The 21,617-nt window shown below is 39.7% G+C and overlaps 1 protein-coding gene across 8 annotated transcripts in view; it reads right to left on the bottom strand.

The window, feature by feature from the left end:
• Positions 1–21,617, bottom strand: part of PTPRG (protein tyrosine phosphatase receptor type G) — a 745,385-nt gene that overhangs the window by 125,731 nt on the left and 598,037 nt on the right. For 5 of the 8 annotated variants that reach the window (XM_042447272.1, XM_042447270.1, XM_042447268.1 and 2 more), the window contains exons 9-12: positions 15,554–15,738; positions 11,888–11,996; positions 10,193–10,242; positions 4,397–5,303 (exon numbers count right to left, since the gene is read on the bottom strand). In XM_042447272.1, the coding sequence (XP_042303206.1) occupies positions 4,397–5,303; positions 10,193–10,242; positions 11,888–11,996; positions 15,554–15,738 (1,251 nt within the window). The remainder of the gene's footprint in view (positions 1–4,396; positions 5,304–10,192; positions 10,243–11,887; positions 11,997–15,553; positions 15,739–21,617) is intronic. The other 3 variants (XM_042447274.1, XM_042447269.1, XM_042447273.1) reach the window with 1 other exon arrangement.

Below are 21,617 nucleotides of genomic sequence, written 5' to 3'. Positions count from 1 at the left end.
ATTATTATTATTATTATTATTGTATATGTCCAAGTCATTGTATTTCCCATCATCATATACTGTGTGTGAGAGGCGAACAGTAAAAACAAGCAGATAAAAAGAAACTCGTTTGAGATGTTGTGCTGGAGAAGAGTGCTGAGGATACCATGGACAGACAAAAAGACATTAGGATCTAATATGTCCTGTTACACTTTTATCTAGTGATATTCGTGTTTGATTTTATTGTTCTTGTTTGCTGTTACCCACCTCAATCCAATATAAGGAGAGGCGGGATACAAATAAATATTATTATTATATTTCACAACAAAGTTTGGAAAAAATGTATAGAAAAAAATCCATCTCAAACACTTAACAATAAAATATGTGTGTTCACAGAGTGGGGGCAGTTTATGAAAATAAATGCTTTATTTATTTGAAAACTGCTGGAATTATATGTGTGTTTTGTGAGCTGACTTGGGTCCCACTCTGGTAGAAAGGCAGCATAAAAGTGAAATGAGATGAGATGAAAGGAATGAATAAAATGTATCTGTGCATGTGTTTTAAAATGCATATGGACACATAAGCAGTTTTTCATGTTGAAGGCCCCCACATCACAATCCAAAAAGGCATTAGGATGGTTTTAGCTTTCAGTAAAAATGAGAGGTGAGTTAATTCTCTAGTTTGGGGGCTTTTTTTCTAATTAATTACTGATGTTGCTTTATGATTTGATTTTATCACACCATTATTAAATGCTGGATGCTACTTAGAATGTCAGATAAGTTGTATGTAAGTATTTTGTATCAATCAGTCAACAAGATTAGGTTGTCATCACAGATCGTCTGACTTTTCCATGGAAAGAAAAGAAGCTCTGAAAAGAGAAGGAAAAAGGAACATCAAGGCACCAGATCACTGTGGAGTACTTACTCCAGGAAAAGCCAGTCTGCCCTCTGCAGGCCTATTGGCAACTACGCTTCTATTCCCTTCCATTTCTCCATTATTATTATTATTAACCTTTATTTATGAAGCGCTGTAAATTTACACAGCGCTGTACATGCAATCCTTTTAGTTAGACGGTTCCCTGCCCTCAGGCTTACAAGCTAAAAAGACATGACACAGAAGGAGAAGGGAGTGGTAGAGGGAAAGGGTAAGAGGTCCAGCAGTTCCTCTCAACCTCCGAGGCCTGGACCAAGGCAGATGGACTGAAGGGAGGGCTTGGCTTCAAAATGGAAGGTTAATCATTATCCAGGGAAAATACATACTCACAAGTAGGATAATGCATATACAGTACATAGCAATACAGGAAATGGATCGATAAACAGCCAACAACAGAACATCAGATAGTAAGCGACAATTATGCGATGCCAGGGAAGGCTTCTCTGAATAGGATGGTTTTCAACTCCGTTTTGAAGCTGGTTAATGAAGTGATGGCTCTTGCTTGTGGAGGAAGAAGGTTCCAGGAGTGAGGGGCAGCAAGTGAAAAGGGGCGAATCCGGGATGGGGCAGAGGAAATCCTGGGCTGAGACAGGAACCCTTGACTACCAGAACGGAGGGCCCTGGTGGGAAGGTGAGGAGAAAGAAGGTCTGATAAGTAAGGAGGGGCCAGTCCATGGAGGGCTTTGAATGTCGACAGCAGGAGCTTATACTGAATGCGGAAAGGGAGAGGGAGCCAGTGAAGGGATGCCAACACAGGAGAGATGTGGTCAGAGCGGTGGGTGGAAGTGATAATGCGTGCAGCTGAATGCTGGACAGAGATTAAAGGACGGAGGTGAGAAAAAGGAAGCCCAGCCAGGAGGACATTACAGTAATCAAGTCGTGAGATCACTAGGGCATGGACCAGGATCTTGGCAGTAGAGGCGGAGAGATATGGTCGGATTTTGGCAATATTGTACAAAAAGAATCTACAAGCCTTGGCTGTGGTCTGGATCTGAGGGATACACGACAGAGAAGAGTCAAAGATAAAACCAAGACTGCGGGCTTGCTGGACTGGTTGAATAGAAATGTTGTCCACAGAGACAGAAAAGGAGAGTTGAAGGGTGGGCTTAGGAGGAAAGACAAGAAGCTCCGTCTTGGACATGTTGAGCTTCAAACGCCGATGGCGCATCCACTGCGAGACAGCTGTGAGGCAAGATGAGACTTGCTGTTCAAGCCTTGGAGAAAGGTCAGGGGCAGAAAGATACAGGAGTCATATACAATGACTCCTGTGGATACCACTATTCCTAACTACTACTGCTTCTTCTTCTACATAGAACTGTATAGGACTGGGTTGTTAGGTCCATGACAAGTACAGTGGTACCCCGGGATACGAATGCGCCGGGTTACGAATTTTTCGGGATACGAAAAAATCCCATAGGGATTTATTGCTTCGGCTTACGAAGGTTTCTTCGGGTTACGAAAAAACCGCGGCGCTATTTTCCGCCACCGGAGGGCAGCAGAGAGCTATTTTTCCATTAGCGCCTATGGGAATTCGGCTTACGAAGGTATTTCGGGTTACGAAATTAACCGCGGAACGAATTAATTTCGTAACCCGGGGTACCACTGTAGTAAGATTTGGCCATGTATTTGCTCCTTTCCTGTCTCCTGGTATTATGACCTTTCTCCCAAGAAGCCTCTGTGCAGTAGGTGAAAAGGAAGAGAGGAGAAAAAAGAAAGAAAGAAGGAATATAGCACCATCTTTAAGACTAACTGGTTTTTATTTTAACATGAGCTTTCATGGATATAAATTTGCAAACTAACATTGCTACCTCCTTTCAAACTACTATGTGGTAAATAATGGTTCTGAGACTCCCTGTTGATGATGATCGACAGGAATTAACTAGATACTATGGTGGTTCTTTCTAAATTTACTTACTCTATTTTCAACTTCTGTTTTATTAGATACAATCCTGGAAACTACAGACTGTTAAAGCCAAGCATTTAAATCAAGTTTACTTGTCTGTAATTTCCAGGATCGTAGCGAGATATGGGATTGTGCACATATGTCTATGTGAAAGACTGGCATTTCATCAGGCCTTTAGAAATTGTCTTGTATGGGAGTAGGTGTCAAAAGAAATAAAAGGAAATGGACACTAGTCAGTGTTCCACTTTTCATGTGCAAGTGCTTTGTAAAATCTTGGGTGAATACTATCTGGTTTTGTTGAATTGTCATTCTTTAAATCAATGAATTTACTCTAAAATCTTTTCTATGGATACTTCAACATGCAACTTTTCTTCCAATTCACCACCCAAGAAGAATAGTTCAGATGTTGGCTATTCTTCTATATCTTCTTTTGTTGCAAGAGATGCAAAGAACTCATTTATCCTGTCACCCATGAGTGCTCCTCTAACACTCTGGAGGTCTCTTCTTTTGGCAGGGTTCCTTCTTTTAATTCATTTCAAAAACAACATCATAGGCTTAAAATAGTTTTATTCAGCTGCATCCCCAAAATGCCATTTTATTATAAACTTACAATATACTTGCCAAAATTTATGTTCTGGTTTTTTTTAACATGGATTATACCTCTACTTTTTAGAAGAAGGTGTTTCCCCCCTCTCTGTTTTGGATTCTAGTTTTTGTTTTCACACAAGTTTTCTCTCACTCTTTCTTTCTCACATACAAACAGCACACCCACACCGTAGAGCAACACACTTGTACATAAAGAGATAGCTGTATTAGTCTATATCAGTATCAAAATAAGTAGTCTTGGGACACCTTAAAGACTAACTAATCTATTCCAACATTAAGTTTCATGGACTACAGCACTTTTACTCAGATATAGGGATGTATGGTGAGTTTAGATCCATTAGATCTGCTGGAGAAAGACCCCAGTGCATTCTCTGTGTGTCATCAGTCATTAACTCTTCTATAACCTAAACTTTTGTATTTTAGTGGCGAACATGACGAACAACTCAGATTAAGGGTCCTTTCATTAAGGAGGAATGCATACAACACACCCAAACCCATACCTACATACAGCAAAATGAAAACCTATGAATAAACTGAGAAAGAGAATACTGACTTTAAAACCAGCCAACAAAGAAATTTCTAGAGGTACTGAGTGCACCTTGAGTTTTAAAATAAGTTATTACATTAGCAGAAAGGTGTGAACAACTGCCACAGGTCATATCCCCTCCCTTTAACACACAATTTGTTATTCATTCAGGTTTTATGGTATTTCTGCTTTTTCTAATCTTGATCTTGATCTCCATAATGGAAAATTAATGGCTGAAGTAATAGTAAGGAAGTAGAGTTAGTGGCTGGAAATTATGATACATTATAAGAATTTTTCATTACTATCATTTCAAAACATGAAACTTCACACTGTCTGCTCATAATGGTGGCTTATCTAAAGATGTCTAATGGGACTACATGAGAAAGTGAACTCAAAGGATGGTTGTGCAACATTTAAAAAAGAGATGAAACTCCTGCAATGTAACTCACCTGGGTTAATGGTAATAAATCTGTTGTCTTTTGGTAAAGTTGTCACTGATGCTGTCTCGGGTCTTCTTGAAATTTCACGAGTATATTGTTCATTTGTGAATGCTGGTGGTGGCACTTGGGTGGAAGAGATTGTTTGGAAATTAGTGTCTGTTTCTGTAACGCCTTCTCCTCTGGGCGTCCTACCCGTTGGGAGAATGTTTTGGCTTTGCTCTTGATCAGGTATGGTTTTATTCCCTCCCTCCTCCATAGTTCTATTGGGAGTGAGAGTGGTGTTTGTAACCTCATTGTTATTTTCTACATCGGCAGCCTCTGTTGCAGCGCTCTTTTCTTTCTTTTCCGAATCCTTTTCCCTTTCTTCCTCATGCTCTCTTTCACCATCCTCACTTTCACTTTTCTCATCCTTTTCTCCATCCTCTGCTCCTTCATTGTCTTTTGTGAGAGCAGAATCACTGTCTGGTGCCGGAGAGGATAATGCCTCAGTGGTAGCCACAACTGGCCTTGCTGACGGTTTATTAGTAGAAGCAGATGTAGGGAGACGAGTTGGCCAAACAGTACTGGGAAAAGAGGAAATGCCACTCCCGCTAAACCCAAGACCAGCAAGCAAGGTGCTGGTGACCACTGAAGCCACCGTGGCTTGGCTTCCACTGGAGGAAGGCCCCATCCCAGTCGCCATCGACACAAAGGAAAAGGGGAGGCCTGAGGAAGTCCAAGTAGAAGACCCAGAACTGATGGGAGCCATATCGGCTGAAGGTGCCGGCGAAGCTGTAGGCTTGAAGAAATCACCAGGGGGAACAAGAGAAGAAAACACACCAGAGAGAGCATCAGTAGAGGTACCTGACATGCTACCTCGGCTCTTTTTTCCTTTTGTTTTCCTTTTCTTTCCAAACACTCCATTGTGCCCATTATTCTGTTTAAATAAGACAAGTATATTTAAACAATTGTAGTTAAATCTAGCTGGCAAAAACATTAAGATTCACAAGATAAACAACATAGAAGGCATAAAACAACTATATTGTGTTTTTTAAAAAGACCTTGTTATTTCAGATCAAATTCAGAATGACAGTTTTCTGATTTTAACATGATATATCAAGTAGGGCATGGAAAGGAATTCCAAAGATTATGGCACTGTTGTTCCTGCTCTCCTCCCTGCTCTCGCAGGTAAATTCCATCAAAGCCTAAGCTCTTCTAAAACTGATTGGTTTCAGTGAGAGGGTTAAGCTGCACATATATAAACCTTCCTCACTGAAATAAATGAGATTAAAAAACAATAGCTTGTGTGAATATTTTTCACAAGACATAAAACACATTTTAATTATGCTGTCTAGAATTCCATGTTGTTAAAACATTTTTACTAACTTCAGCAAACACGATGACACAACAGCTTTACTCTATTTTTCACTGCTTTCCCAATGTTCCATTAACATTTCCCTTTGCCTATAATTTTACTATATTTAGCAGCTATACATTGGTTATTAAAGGCATGCAGTTTGTCACACTAGACACTTAATTGCTCTCCCTCAAATAACAGTGAAGCTACGAATCTTTAGTTGCGACGCTGAGGCAATAATCTCTGTCCTGATTTAGTGTATCCAGTTCTTTTAAGGAAAGGCCAGCACATTTGTACAAGGTCAATGTGTATCTATTAGAAAGAATGGCAGGTCCAAAGTATTATAATCCAGGAGTAAGACTGTGGTGGTACATCTTTAGCTATATTTACATTTAATTCATTTATATATGGAATTTTAGTTCATTCACCTACAGTATTTTGCAATCTAATGGACAGGACAGAAAGGGTATAAGACCTGGGGAGCGAAGAAACATATTAATATTAGTTTTGAGAATGTCATCATTCATTACTGTTATTATACCTCCAAACTGATTTTCTCCATACTATCTTAAATCTCACAGTAATCCGCAATGTAAATCTGTAAAAATTTGTTGTATGTCCAAGTAATATCTGATGTTTTATTATTACTTAGATATAACATATTTTAACATAATGTTGATATACTGTATTTTTAAAAAGTATTGCAACCCTAATTGCAACTGAAATGCAGGATATCAATAATGAATTATAATCAAAATTAAACTGAATATAAAAGTTGTCTTTTTAACACTAGTTTATTATTTTAGATGACTTTAAAGAGGGATTAGATAGATTCAGGGAGTGTACATTTATTTATTTCAAGGATTTATATCCCACCTTTACCCCACAATGGGATTCATATCTATCAATTATCAATGGCTATTAATAATAATGGCTGAACTGAGCTTCTATGTTTAAGTGCAGTATGCCCCCAGATACCAGTTCTTGAGGGGAATAAACAGGGCTTGTGAGTTTCCAAGGTAGCACCTGTTCAGCCACTATGAAACTGTAAAAGATGTTGGCCACTATATAGACCATAGTCCTGAACCAGAAGGGCATTTGTAATTTTCTGATGATTTATCAAAGTAATCAGACTCATGCTTCCCGCTGGCAGCTTCAGGCTATACCACTTCTTTTTCAGCCTGGCACCCTCTAGTTCCACTGAAGTAGAACTCCCATCATGTCCACTCAGCACTGCCACACTGACAAGGGATGACAGAATTCAGAGAACTAGCCATGTTAGTCTGGAATATCAGTATGCAAAGGGATCTTGTAGCACCTTTGAGACTAAATGAGCAAACGACGTTGTAGCATAAGCTTTCATAGACAGATGTGTGAAGCAGACGGGCCAAAAGGATCTGGCTGCGTTCGGCCCAGGACCACAGCAATCGCATGACCCACTCCAAAGTGGGGTGTCGCCGCGGTCCTGAACAGGCCGCTGGCATGAGTGGATTTAATCTGCTCTTGAAACGGCCAGCTTTTGCAACCTCGGCACATCCTTGGTGCAGCTTCTGGCCACTTTGGGGACATCTAAACTCCACAATCCCCAAACATCTGGAAGCCACATTATTTGGCCCATCTGTTCCCAAATTAGGGGGAATAGCTAATACCCCAGAGGACAGGATCAAGATTCAAAATGACCTGAATAGACTAGAAAGCTGGGCCAAAGCTAACAAAATGAAATTCAACACAGAGAAATGTAAGGTATTGCACTTAGGCCGGAAAAATAAAATGCACAGATATAGGATGGGTGACACCTGGCTGAATGAAACTACGTGTGAAAGGGATCTAGGAGTCCAAGTAGACCACAAGTTGAACATGAGTGAACAGTGTGATGCGGCAGCTAAAAAGGCCAATGCTATTTTAGGCTGCATCAATAGAAGTATAGTGTCTAGATCAAGAGAAGTAATAGTGCCACTGTATTCTGCTTTGGTCAGGCCCCACCTAGAATATTGTGTCCAGTTCTGGGCGCCACAATTCAGAAAGGACATTGAGAAACTGGAGCGTGTCCAAAGGAGGGCGACAAAAATGGTGAAAGGTCTGGAAACCATGCCCTATGAGGAACGACTTAGGGAGCTGGGGATGTTTAGCCTGGAGAAAAGAAGGTTAAGAGGTGATATGATCACCCTGTTTAAATATTTGAAGGGATGTCATATTGAAGAGGGAGCAAGCTTGTTTTCTGCTGCTCCAGAGAACAGGACCTGGAACAATGGATGCAAGCTACAGGAAAAGAGATTCCACCTGAACATTAGGAGGAACTTCCTGACAGTAAGGGCTGTTCGACAGTGGAATGCACTCCCTTGGAGGGTGATAGAGTCTCCTTCCTTGGAGGTCTTTAAACAGAGGCTGGATGGCCATCTGTCAGGGATGCTTTGATTTGGATTTCCTGCATGGCAGGGGGTTGGACTGGATGGCCCTAGTGGTCTCTTCCAACTCTATGATTCTATGATTCTAGGTCTACTTTGAAAGATGTTGTAGCACAAGCCTTCGTAAACTTGGTCTACTACCTCAGGTGCATGGATTGAACTGGTGCCCAGGAAGGACTATTTCAATTAGACTTTATGTATTGCCACAGAAATGCAAAACCTGTGGATAGGGTGATAAGGTGACAAATTCAGTTTTAATAATGGTTGTTGGAGGACAAAGGCAGGAAGAAAGATGTTGCCTAAGGCCTGGTGGGTGGATTGATATAGGAATGGTGAAGGGAATTTTTGCATATGATGTGTGAAAACTGGGAACAAGAAAGGAGATGTGAGTCTCAGTCCTGGTAAAGAGTGGGACATAAACAAACAAACAAACAAACAAACTGGTCAAGAGTATTTTCATGAGGCTGGGGTGTTAACCAGCATTATAATATGTGTAGTGTGCAGAAGCCATTGTCTCTTTTCAACCCACTGTTGATGGACTGGGGTTTGTGGACATATTGCAGTTCAGCCATTGCTCCTTCCAACCTTCCTTTGTAGTTTTTCTTTTGTTCAACGACCAATATTGAGGTCAGAAATGAAATGCCCAGATGATGACAGAAGTTATGCTCCAATACATCTGAGGGTACCAGGATAGGAAAGTTCTATCTGCATTATTGTCTCCTGCATTATTATTTCCCTGGCTGCTATGCACTTAGCATGTATACAGGGGACCCTTATTATACACTGGGGTTCGGTTCCAAGATCCCCCGTGTATAACAAAATCTGTGTATGCTCAAATTCCATTAAATGACATAGCAAAATGGTCTTCCTTATAAAAAATGGAAAATCAAGGTTTGATTTTTTGAACATTTTCAAACTGTGGATGCTTGAATCCGTGTATAAAAAATTCATGTAGAAGAAGGGCCGACTGTACAAGTATTCTGTCCTGCTCTGTACTAGGAAAGAGGAAGCAACTCAACTGTGAGTTGGATACATCCCTAATAGTCCACTCTTATTTTGGATTGATGTAAACTAGAATAAAGATTAATATAATTTAAAATAACCTGCAATGAATACTGTGTCCCTAATAACTAGATAAATGTATTTTAATGAGGAAAGAGCTGTCATTTTACTAGCCATTTTAACTGAGTGGACCAGAGAAGGGTTAAATCAAGTTAAGTAATCCAGGCTACCTAATCCCCCCAATGAAACCCCAGGCACTTGGAAGGATCAGTCTTCTGGCAACAGTTTAGTCCACAGCACCATGTATATGTTCATCTTCTGGCTCATGGTGAGAATTGTGTGATGGGGGGCATGTCCTCTTTGATATTTGTGTGTATGAGAGGAATGTTAAGAGGTAAACTGCTTTTATAGATTCCTGTCACAACAAAGCTGCACATTCAGAGCTTTGAGATGCTTGCCTGCTATGACTATCTCACAAAAAATGAGAAGGAATTTTGAACATCTGGCACATTGCAGGGATGTTTGGTGTTTTCTTTGTTTACCCCCCCCCCCCCCCCAACTGTGCAGTTGCTCTCTAAATATGTGTAACCTTTGTAGTTCCAAATGAGACTAAGCAAAACCAAATATAAAATGCTGTGTATGTCTTCATATATTGATTTAGTCCCCAGGTTTCCTGAATGTTTTTAAATACTCTTCAGTTCATTATTTATTATGTAAGCCGCCCTGATCATTGGAAGGGCGGGATATAAATAAAAATTTTATTATTATTATTTATTATTATTATTATTATTATTATTTGCTGTGCAGAATGTTTTTTTTACAAATTTTCTAATTATTTAATAAACTTAAATGTAGCAATATAGTTTTAGGGTGATATGTGGCCTCTCTGAAGTAATATTGAATCAACCAGGGATGAAAGACACCTCAAGCACTTTATCAAAACCCCTTGCAATCTCTTAATTCTAAAACTGCTTTTATTAGAGATTTACTACATTATGCTGCCATCTGCTGGATAAAGTTGTCACAAACACTCTCATATTTCCAATAATTCATTTCACTTACCACTCCTGTTTTTACTATTCTGGTCCCTTCGAAAATTCGAGTTGTGTTATCTGATGGTGTGGAAAGGGGGAAGCAGAAAGAGAAAAAAATATTTAACTAGATTGCACAACTAGAAAAAAACATTTGCCAAACATCATTTATTTATTTATCCACTCTTTGTCCAGAGATTTCTGGGCAGAATCAAGGATGAAGGAATTTATGAAAAACAAACAAACCCAAACACTATTACTGTATGCTGTAAAAAGAATATGTTGATTCCAAAGCAGGCTGATTTCTAAGAACCAAGGCTTCCTTTTGTTGTTCATCATATTCTAGATGTTCTACTTCTTGATTATTCCATAATCATAAAAGCCAGCAAAGAAATACCCAATACAAGATTTTGACTCACTACTAACTCTGCAAAATTGCTATAATTATACTCCCCTTGCTTGTGCTGGGTAACTGCTTCTTATCCCATACCATGAAGCTCTACGTCTACAGCAATAGTGAGAAACTTCTGTAATTAAAATAAAAACTTAGTTTCTCCTAACATAACTACCTCATCTTGAAGTTGGATCACCAATCCTCAATGAATGTATATGTATTGGTTGAGACATAGACAGGCTAGTCTGGAATATCAGTATATAAAGCGATCTTGTAGCACCTTTGAGATTAACTGTGAAAGAAGTTGAAGCATAACCTTTCATAGATTTGGTCGACATCTGAGGAAATAAACCAAGTCTATGAAAGCTTATGTTACTATGGCGGGTTACAGACCGCCGAAATGCGACGGTCTGCTGCCGCCGCTGGTTACTACATCCAGGAACCGCAGCAGCCAAACGGTGCAGTTCCCAGATGCAGCAAAGAAGGAGTGCGAAAATCACGCTCCTTCTTGCAGCCCGGAAGAGACGCCGCGACGTGCGGACGCAGAGCGTCTGTTACTTCAAAATGGCAGCGGCCGTGTGGAACGGCCGCCGCCATTTGTTACAGGCTCAGTCCGTGCTAGGGTTCGGGGCATCTGGAAAAGACACCCCTTTCTAACCCTAGCACGGACTGAGTCCGTCCTAGGGTGCCCGTTTATAATGGGCCAATGTTTTTCGCACAGTTAGTTTTATAAGAGCTACAAGATCCCTTTGCATATACACTTTCTCTTTGTATCTGGGGGGGGGGGATCTGGACCCCTCCCTGAGGATAATAAAAACATGGGACTTCAAGTCCCATTGTTTCCTATGCAATATGCACACAGTTGCACTAGTGGCCACAGGCACGCACCTCCATTAGAAACAATGGGGCTTGGCGACCATGAAAAATCAAATTCATGGTTACCAAGCCTGCAGATAAGAAGAGCCCACTGTATATGCTGATCTATCTGACAACACTGATCCCTCCTGATATTAGGGCATTTGGGGCTGACAGTGAATTTTGGCAGCAGAGAATACGGCACTGGCCTGAAACCATACTGAGTAAGGATCATTCCCTTCCTCCAGTTTGGAAGGTGAGGAAACTCAATGTTTTTAGAATTTGTCATTCTAGGAATCATGCTAACAAAACCTCTTCAGCTGAACAATGTCTTTACTAATTGCATGTGATTGTAAGTTGATGTAAGCACAGTTCATAAACACTTCACCACATCAGCTTGCAATATTAAGGTGCAACTACAAATGTATACTAGCTAAGGGACTGTTACAAAAGAACAGGAAAATCCTGTGGTTTTACCTTGAAAAAGCATTGTCTGGCTAAAATCACTGCGCATGTCATTTCGGCAAACTGCTTGAACTCTGAACAGATAAAGGATGTCAGGTGAGACATGGCTAATGATGGCTTTCTGTTTAAAAAAAATAGATATTATTCAGTGTTATCCCTCCCAATGGGAATGATCAATTTGCAAAACACAAATAATACTTAGAACACATTTTACAGGAACAGCAAGCTTACTTGAACAGAAAGAAACTCATCTCTTGGGTCTGATTCTGTGAAGGAACAATGTCAATGGATTTATGTAACTCTTTGGCCACGTGCAAAAAGTCACCCTTCATGGAAAAAAAAAAAAGCAGTGCCCTCCACCATGAAAATGACATTATCTGTGGAACGGGATAAACCAACTCAGCCTGACTTCCTTCTGACACAAGAGTATCTGCCTACATAGGAGGTGATGGGTGGAATTACCCTTAAGCAGCGACTTTGCAAGGCAGAGTTGCCACAAGACACTGTGTCCCTGGCTCAGTGTTCAACTTCTCAAAGTAATGCAAAAAGGCACCAGTTTCTACCTCTGCACTATCCCAATGTGAGCCAACTGTATTTACATATGTTCCAAAAATGGAATTGATAAAGCAGCTGAAATCTTGAACTTTCAAAGAAGGGAGTATGATGAATATGGAAGTATATCCCTTTGCCACGTGTGATTCATCCAGTTGCTTTAAAAGTGTGCAGGCTCTTAATCAGGAAGAGGGATGGCGAGAGACAAGAACATGAGCTCCACCCTTTCCATCATCATTCTCACTACTCCCCATGTGCAAAGGATGACACACAACTGCCTGCAGCATATGAGATCCTCTTTCTTTAAAAGCGCTTTATGAAATTTCAAGCTGTTATCTTCCAAGTTTCTATGTTGCTCATGGAGCCTCTGTAGCCGTACACAAAGTGTGAAAGCAGTGGAGAAGATTGGTGCCAGTGTGCTCTTCTCTATTGCCTTTCTTCATGTGTAGAACCCAAATGCTTTTAAAATGACTGAACAAGGGTACCATTATATTGAGTTTGATACAAAAGGTCTGTGTAACCTTCTGACATGACTTGCCTTGGTGTGATTCAAAAGCTATTACAAGCCTGTCACAAAAAGGCTTACAGGATGCGGTCCGTCAAGCCCATGAGATCTTTGTCTGTGTAATCAAAGTTTACTTTAAGCAGGGATTTTACAGTGATGATTCAGGCTGTTCTTGAACAATTTTTTTTTTGCAGAGACAAGAAAATGCTTTCCTTGGGTCACATCCTAGTTGAAGGTAGGTTTCAGGAAAGGCAGTGTGAAACTAGATTCTTCTCTTTAAAACTAATCTTTCAGCTACTAAAAGAATTGAATGTTCTTTCACTAGATCATCAAACTAATATGTAAAAATTCTGGTTGGCAGAAACAACTGTACATGGTTATTGCTCAAAAAGAATTTGTTTCCTCTTTGTAGAGATGTTTAATTCTTTGCTGCTTTTGCTCTTGAAAGAAGCAACAAATAATTTTAGCAATTTTATTCTCACTGTTAGAAAGCCTTTGAAAAGTGTGTAAATTGAGATTTTCCTTCTGCTTCTAATTTTGTAGAGATGTAAGAATCCCTAAACAGTTATTCTCAGAACTCCTAACAGAAGGCTAACAGAATTCAAAAGTTGATGGGTGCCTGGGATACAATGGCATAATGTATCAGGTTGCTTTCTGATTTCACGAAGCACACCACTCTCTAATATTTACACTGGAGCAGGAGAAATGTGATGGTTATTACAAAGTCCAGATAACCTGATGAAAATATCTAGGAGCCAACAACAGTAGGACTCAACTTGCAACAAACATTTTGTTGAATTAGAATAATAATAAAATTAATCTTATTACTATTAGAACTGACATGCATACATCTATTTATGGCCAAGTCATGGAAGTCATGTCTGCCCTTTATGATCTGGACATTTATTAGTCCAGGTAGCTTGATGAATTGGACCTTGGTGAATTCTGATACATATTGATCTCATTCACATCTTCTGGAATAATATGTAGATTGGACAGTAGTTATTCCTAGGATTACACATTTCCCTCAATTTTATGATGCTGTTCCTGGCACAAAATTGTATCCATGTAAAATGTGCATTTAAAATGCACATTATGTTCAAATATATTCAAATATATGAATTTAAATACATATTTCAATGCACATTTTACATGAATTTTTTTAAAAATGTAGATTAATGAAGAAATGGAATGGATCAGATGTATGAGTCAACACATGCTAAAGTGACATGGACCAGAAATACAGATGAATCTCCTATTTCTGAATGATAAAAACTGTCCTCTCAAATCTTTTAGAGCCCTTGGTAGGGCACAGAAGGTAAAGATGTTGCCATCCTACTTCCAGTTTTTCATCTACAGAGACAAGAAAGTAGTGATTGCAGAGAAGAAAATGCATGTGGAATAGCCATTGAAAAGCCGAAGGCGGAGGGGGGCACAAAAGCAACACTGACTTGGGCTGGCATTCTTGTGGTCACAGACTGGTGCTTACTGGAAACCATGGCTCCTAAGTGCCAAGCATTATCAAATCTGTAACAACTAAGCAACCAATTATGAAAGAACAAAAATGAAAGGAAATTGTGCAACAGTTATTCCTCTTGGAGTATGCCCCATGTTTGTAACCAGGTATTTTTCCTAATTAATATACTTTCTTCTTATTACTAATTAAAAGAGAAAAAACATTCTCCCTTAAGACTGTGAAATGATGACAAGTTTGAAATTATCAGGCAGCCATAACCTTGGGCACCTTTCAGAAGACTGCTTTCTGATTTCATGAAGCTCATCACTCTCTAATACAACCTAGATAACAACTTCTAGTGGGGAGAAATTGAAAATATAAATGGAAATTAAGTAAAAGAACCTCAGTCTCAAAAAGAATAAGAGACATATTATCCTATAACTGATTGAATGGTACCCAGGAAGTGTGTATTTGCAAAGGAGTAGAAAAGATAACCGTCATTAAAATTTTCACTCATTGCGGCTGCATTTTTATGTGCATATACAATTACTGATTTCATTATTCCAGAGGCTTGCTTTGATTAACAATAAACTGAGCTCTTTCAAAAATGGAATATGTCACTTTCATTCTATACACATGGAATTTTAAAGACTTGTACAGTTGTCACTTGCCTCTAGACTGACATTCCAAAAGGCACACAGATTGCCCCTACTTGTGCTTGCAAAAACTGAGACGTCATATTACATAGGCACATATGTTATAGGATAGACAGTTCAGAAGGCCAAATCCCACATAGAAGCAATGGCTGTGCTAATGTGAACACTCACAGAAATTTTAGCAATGCCATATTCACAATAGGATCCACTGGTTTCTGTTGGGGAACTTTCAACATTAGCTGAACAGGTTCCAAAGTGGATGAGTTGTCATTGTGTTACAAGAATAAGAATCCACTTGGTATCATGCAAAGAAACAATCAGATTTAGATGCTTTCATGTTGTGGAATGGTGAGCAGACCCAACTAACACCATTCATGTTTTACATGGAAGTAAGTGGAATCATAAGTTTAGCTTAAACTCCTTATGCTTCATATCCCTACCTTCTACTGAGGAAAGACAGAGTAAGGCTATCTTAACACTAATGGCAATTTCTGATGCTGTGGTTTTACCAGGTCCTTGTCACTGTCCTTGGTGAAAGTCTTCTCCTTTTCATCTTCATTTTTAGTCCAGCTGTAGGAAATCATATAGTTCATAATGGGAGGGTGATAGATCATCTCTGGTTGATTCCAGGTAACCAGTAAGGCTGTTCTGTTCACTGATTTCACTTTCATGTTGACAGGAGGAGTACTGCAAACTAAACAAAAGGAAAATATGAATATCATATAAATCTAACTTAAAGGAAGAAACAAAAGGTACATGTTAACCACTGCTGCTGTTATATGTCTTCAGGTTTACCCCTAACTTATGTTGACATTACCATAGGGTTTTCTTGGCAAGATTTATCCAGAATAGGTTTGCCATTGCTTTCTCCTTAGGCTGAGGGAGAATAATTTGCCCCTGGTCACCCAGTGGGTTTCCAGAGTTGAATGGAGATTTGAACCCTGATCTAATAGAATCCTAGTCCAACAAATCTAAGCAAATCTTGCCAAGAAAATCCTGTTGACACTGTGTTTGACATAATTCTGAAATAACTTGAAGGCATACAACAAGCTGGTGAGCTACATGGCTAAATAGCAACCTGAACCTGAGTCTCTTTGTTCCTTAGCCTAGGCTAGTTATGGTGGCTGTAATGCCACTGTATGGATGAATTTTGTTTTTTTTTTTAAAAAACCAGCAAGCACCAGAAGATGTTGCGGGGCAGGGAAAGATGTAACAGAGGAAGGAGGAGTTGGCACCAGAGGTGCTTTCACAGGGGAAAGTAAATGTGGAAATTGAGATCACAGACTCTTAATGCAAGAGAAAGTATTAAAGTCCCTCTTCCTCCTAACATGGTTTCAGTTTGGTTCTTCCCTGCCACAACACCTTTCTGTTAACACACACACACACACCCCAACACCAAACCAGACTTGCACAGCCAAACTATGCATTATGACATTTAGTTGTTCCAAGTCTAATAGTACAACCACTGCACCACATTGGCTCTCCAAGTCGACCCCAAATACTATTGAATCTCTATATGCTCCAGGGACTGGTAAAGAGGAATCTGTCAAAAAATCTTCCCTTTATAATGTCAAAGTTACTGGGATTTTAAAAATAAAAGCAACAAAAATATAATTAAGACAAGTTTCCAGTGAATCAGGATTACTGAAAAATCATAATCTCAAAACATGTGATGCAGAACAAGTCACATTTATGAAAACACCACTTACTCATGCAGCCTTTGCTGACAAAATTAAAAATGATGCATCTTGGATGAATTACCAAATAAAGGTACATTGGATAGCCATTTCTGAGGAAAAAATTGAACTGCGAGATTACCCTTTTTTTTTAAACCCATAGTTGACAACTCCTTGTGTGGCACTTTGGTTGCTTCTAATAAAGGTACTAGTCAACTGTGAAATTTAGTTTTATTTTTACTCATGGACCAACATGGCTACCTTTGTTCTTGTATTTTATCTTGTTTAGGTTTCTCTTCAAAGTGTCTTACAAATGAATCTGAACAGCATAAATGTCTCCTTGGTTGTAATTCCCAAGGAAAACTATGTGAAAGAAAGAAAGAAAGAAAGAAAGAAAGAAAGAAAGACAGATGACAATCCATTTCTCGAATCTATTGGATCTAAATTTTTTACTATTTATATTTATATATTTTTCCTCTCAGAAAGGGTTCCAAGGCAGCTCACAAATAAAGCCATTTTAAAAGCCATTTTATAATACACAGGTGCAACTGTGGCCTCAGCTCACCAGTGAATGAAAAGTTAAGGCGCCTGTGTCTCGAATGCCTATGTATCATGTTGCTATGTGCGTTTGAAGCCATAGTAAACTATTTCTAATAATAAGAACTAGAGATAGAGATCATGATTAAATAACTGTAGATCAATGGGGGACGGGGACGGTAAATATATCCATGTTCCAGCTGGACAGCAAGCAAGGTGAATGGCTTGTGTGTGTAATAAGTAACATGCTAATTTACAATGGCTAAATGAGTTCCCCCCCTTAAGTAGCTGAAGTGTAGAGGTCTTAATGGAGAACACTAGGTGGCACTAAGAGGCAACTGATGAAGTGATGTGCATTTCTCACCACAAAGACAGTGACTTTTAAGATTAGGAAACTGTGATTCACCAAGATAACACCAGGATGGATTTGCAAAACTGCTTGCCAAAGCCTAACCTCAGAGACGCAGAGAAAACCAGGTGACTGGGTATATTTGCTGAAAGCTGAAGTTCAAGGCTTCACTCACAACTTCCCATATACACACAGTGCCTTCCAAGAGTTCAGTGAGCTTTCCACCCATTGCTCTAGAGATTCCCGTGAGAGCTTTTTGAAGGAAACCAGTATTCACACTGCCCTTGTTGCAATCAGAGGTCAGGATGCTATGCTGTGATGGTGTCAGGTCACTGCTAGCTGCCTCAGGATGGTGGGGAATTCCCTTGTGGGGAATTCAGCACAGCTCAGCAGACCCCCCCCCCCATGTCCTCCTAATCCTTCAGGCAATTGGGACTAAAAACCCCACATTTTTCAGCAAAAGAATGAATTATAAAAATTGAAAACACCCTCTTAGTTGTTTTCTTGCTGTTTTTTGGGGGGAGGGGGAGTGCTATGACCCTCCAGCCTCTGAAATGTGCTCACTTCTGTGCTAGATCATAGGCTAGTACTGACATAATATGCAATCATCTAAGCCCTTGGGGAACTTTTTTTCTTGTGGAAGATTGTGCCAACATGCATACAATGAGACAGACACACATAGAATAAAAGTGATCGCCAAAGACAGCAAGGGCAGTCCTGCAGACAGATGACACACAAGGGCCCAGATTTTCTTCTCTAGGTCTAAGCAGTGGGACCAGAGCATAGGAAACACCTACCAGGGCCCTGACCTGGATTTCAGAAGCAGCTGGTTATATACTGTGCTCACCCTGAGTATACGGAAGAAGGGGAGGGAGAGGGAATTGCACCAAGAGGAGGGAAGAGTGAATGGTTCTGTGGCTCCAACTGTTTATCTCTAAACCAAGGACTATACCTGCACATTACATTAAATGGCTATTGAATTTACATATCAGAATTATGCTGTTGGGTTTCATACTGTCTTTTCACACTGACCTTTTGTAAGCAATTTCTCCCCACTCCTTTTTCAACCTGGTTATGTGTTCAAGTGACACTACTATTAACAGAGGGGCAACCAGACAAGCATCCCATGCTAGGATGGCATGGAACATTTTACTATGATGCTCTGGGGTTTCCAGTAGTAGGCATGGGCAGAATTCAAGGTTGATTCCAAGCCTTAAATCCACCAACAAGAGGCAAGTGTAAAAAGCACACACTTAGCATTTCAGAATTTCAGCCTCCCAAAGTCTTCTGATTCTGAATACTGCATATTACATTAGACTTTCTTCATTGCATTAGGTTATTTAGGGCTTAGGAGCTGGGAATGTTTAGCCTGGGGAAGAGAAGGTTAAGAGGTGACATGATAGTTAAGCTTACGTATTTGAAGGGATGTTATATTGAGGATGGAGCAAATTTGTTTTCTGCTGCTCCAGAGACTAGGACATGGAGCAATGGATTCAAAACTTCTTCATGCTAACAGATGTTAGATAGTGGAAAATGATGCTTAAGAATGTATAGCCAGTTCTCTGTATCCATGGATTTTCTATCCACAGATTCAAGCACCCATGGGTTGAAAATATTCAAAAGGAACACCATTTTACTTTACATTGTATCTAATGGAACCGTAACATCCATGGAGTTTGGTATCTAGCAGGTTTCTGGAACCAAACCCCAGTGGATATTAAGGGCTCACTGTAGTGGAGTCTCCTTTGGAGGTTTTAAAAGAGAGGCTGGATGGTCATCTGTCAGGAGTGCTTTGATTGAGTCTTCCTGCACTGCAAAGGGTTGGACTGGATGGCCCTTAGGGTCTCTTCCAACTCCATGATTCCAGTTATCCCATACTTGAACACCCTGCAGTAGTATATCTAGGGTGATAGAAGAAGGAGTCATTTTGGTGCTGCTGTTCACACAAGCTTCTGTACATCTCTACAGGAGGAGGAGCTCTCCATGCATTCAGCCTATGTTTTACTAGAAAGATGAAGTTATTTCAGACTGAGAAACCTTCATTAACTACATGATTTCCTCAGTCATCACCTCCCCAATCTTCAATTACTCTAAGGCACAAGGGAGAAGTGTACTATGATAAGCATTAACTACAATATTTAGATTGATGAGTAGGCAAAAATAAGCATATGATTTATTAATTTAGGTAAAATGGGCTCAAGGCACAATAGAACCAAAAACGCTTGATCCACCTGAATAAACGACCTGATTATTCAGTTAAGGTCACACATAATAAGGTAGCTAAAAATGTAGCTAATTCCTGAAAGGCAGAATGACGTAAGAGGAATGCAGCAATATGGCAGAATACACACCTTCTGTGTTACTGCTTTTATTCTTGTTATCGTTATCATAAGTATGCCGAAAGACAAAACGTTCTCCTCCTACCCTCAATTGCAGTATTCTTCAGTATGTTCAACAATGGTACACACTACTTTGAAAAGTAGAGGACTCTTCTGCTTTGTAGGTTTTTGAACAGAGGGTAGATTGCTAAACATCAGGGATGCTTTCGCTACGGATATCTGCACTGGCCAGTGATTAGATTAGATGGCCCATGTAGTTCCTTTCAGCTCTCTGAGTTTATGATGCCAGCTCAATCACATTTCACTCCCCAAAAGAAGGCAAGGGTGGTAGAGGAGGGGGAGGGCTGGGGCAGTAGCTGTTCTGTTCATATAATAAGTGTTTAAATGTAATAATTAGATGTGGATGGCTCAAGCACGTGTTCAAGCCTTTAAGATGAGCAAAGGGAGAGGGTTGTGGTTACATCTAAAAAGAAGGGACTGGAGAGTAATGAAAATATCTCTGTGCCACAATAGCCTTTTTTCTCTACTCTTCTCTACTCTTTTTTGTCCACTACTACATAGCATAAGGTACAGATTGGGACATTAATAGATTGGGACATTAAACATGTTCTGTTAATCATTTGTGAGCTCAAAAATGTAATCAATTTACAGTGACATTGGGTGAATTTTTAACAACAGTTAAATTGCTGTTGTTTTAATTCTTCATGTTAACGGTAAAACCAAAGGACCGGCAGAGATAATGGCATATAATACTTTGGTTGACACCATTGCCTGCAAACAACAGATTTTTTTTTTTTTTTTGGCACTTTGAAAAATGCTCTCGGGGGAATTTAAGTTCCCTTCTCTAGATGCTGGTTGGAAGTGATGAGATTTGCAGCCCATTATTTGAAAATGGCCAGACTGGGAAAGGCTGACCTAGAAATACCCCACCTCTATTTGTAAAGATATGTATTTTAAATGATGCTTTAGTCTATGTATTGTATTGATGGTGGTTTTACTGTTTTATTGAGTGTATGATATATGAAATGGTAGTTTTTTTATCTTGTAATGTTGTTTCTCTATTGTTGTAATCCCACCTCGATCCACAGGGAGAGGCGGGAAATATAAATAATAATAATTATTATTACTATTATTAAAGCAATGTGTGCAAAAGGTACTTTGATTGCATGCTCATTAACCACTGCCCCAAATAGTTTTATGCAAGCGACAACATTGCCTATGGGCAACTGCAGAGAGAAAGAGAACATTTTTCACTTCCAACCTGTGATGAACTATACCAGTGCACCTAACATACCCAGATGTTAAATCATATCACTTCTGGTTTCATTTTCAGCCACCTTTGGGAGCATTTTGAAAAAGTTTGATGGCATGGGTGGTTGGGAGGCAAATTTGCTATGTTTTACCCACTTGTTTTGAACCATTTTGAGCAGTTCTGAGTGGAAAATCACACCCATAAATTATATTTTGCTGGCACTTTGGAGAGTTTCAGGGGCTAGACTTTGGGATCAGGGTGGGGATGCACATGGCCCACAGACTGCATTGTGCCTACCCCAGCCTTAATGTGTTCCTTCCCATTTCTGGCATGGGGTGGCATGAATGGATACTGTGGGCAGTAGATTCCACAAAGGGCATCATTATTCTCTTGCCTTCATTTACATCTCTGGATATTCAT

Source organism: Sceloporus undulatus, chromosome 2 (assembly GCF_019175285.1).
Source record: "Sceloporus undulatus isolate JIND9_A2432 ecotype Alabama chromosome 2, SceUnd_v1.1, whole genome shotgun sequence".
In the NCBI taxonomy this organism is placed as follows: Eukaryota; Metazoa; Chordata; class Lepidosauria; order Squamata; family Phrynosomatidae; genus Sceloporus; species Sceloporus undulatus.
Note: the sequence above shows the minus strand (reverse complement) of the source record. Positions and strands in the feature narration are given on the sequence as shown.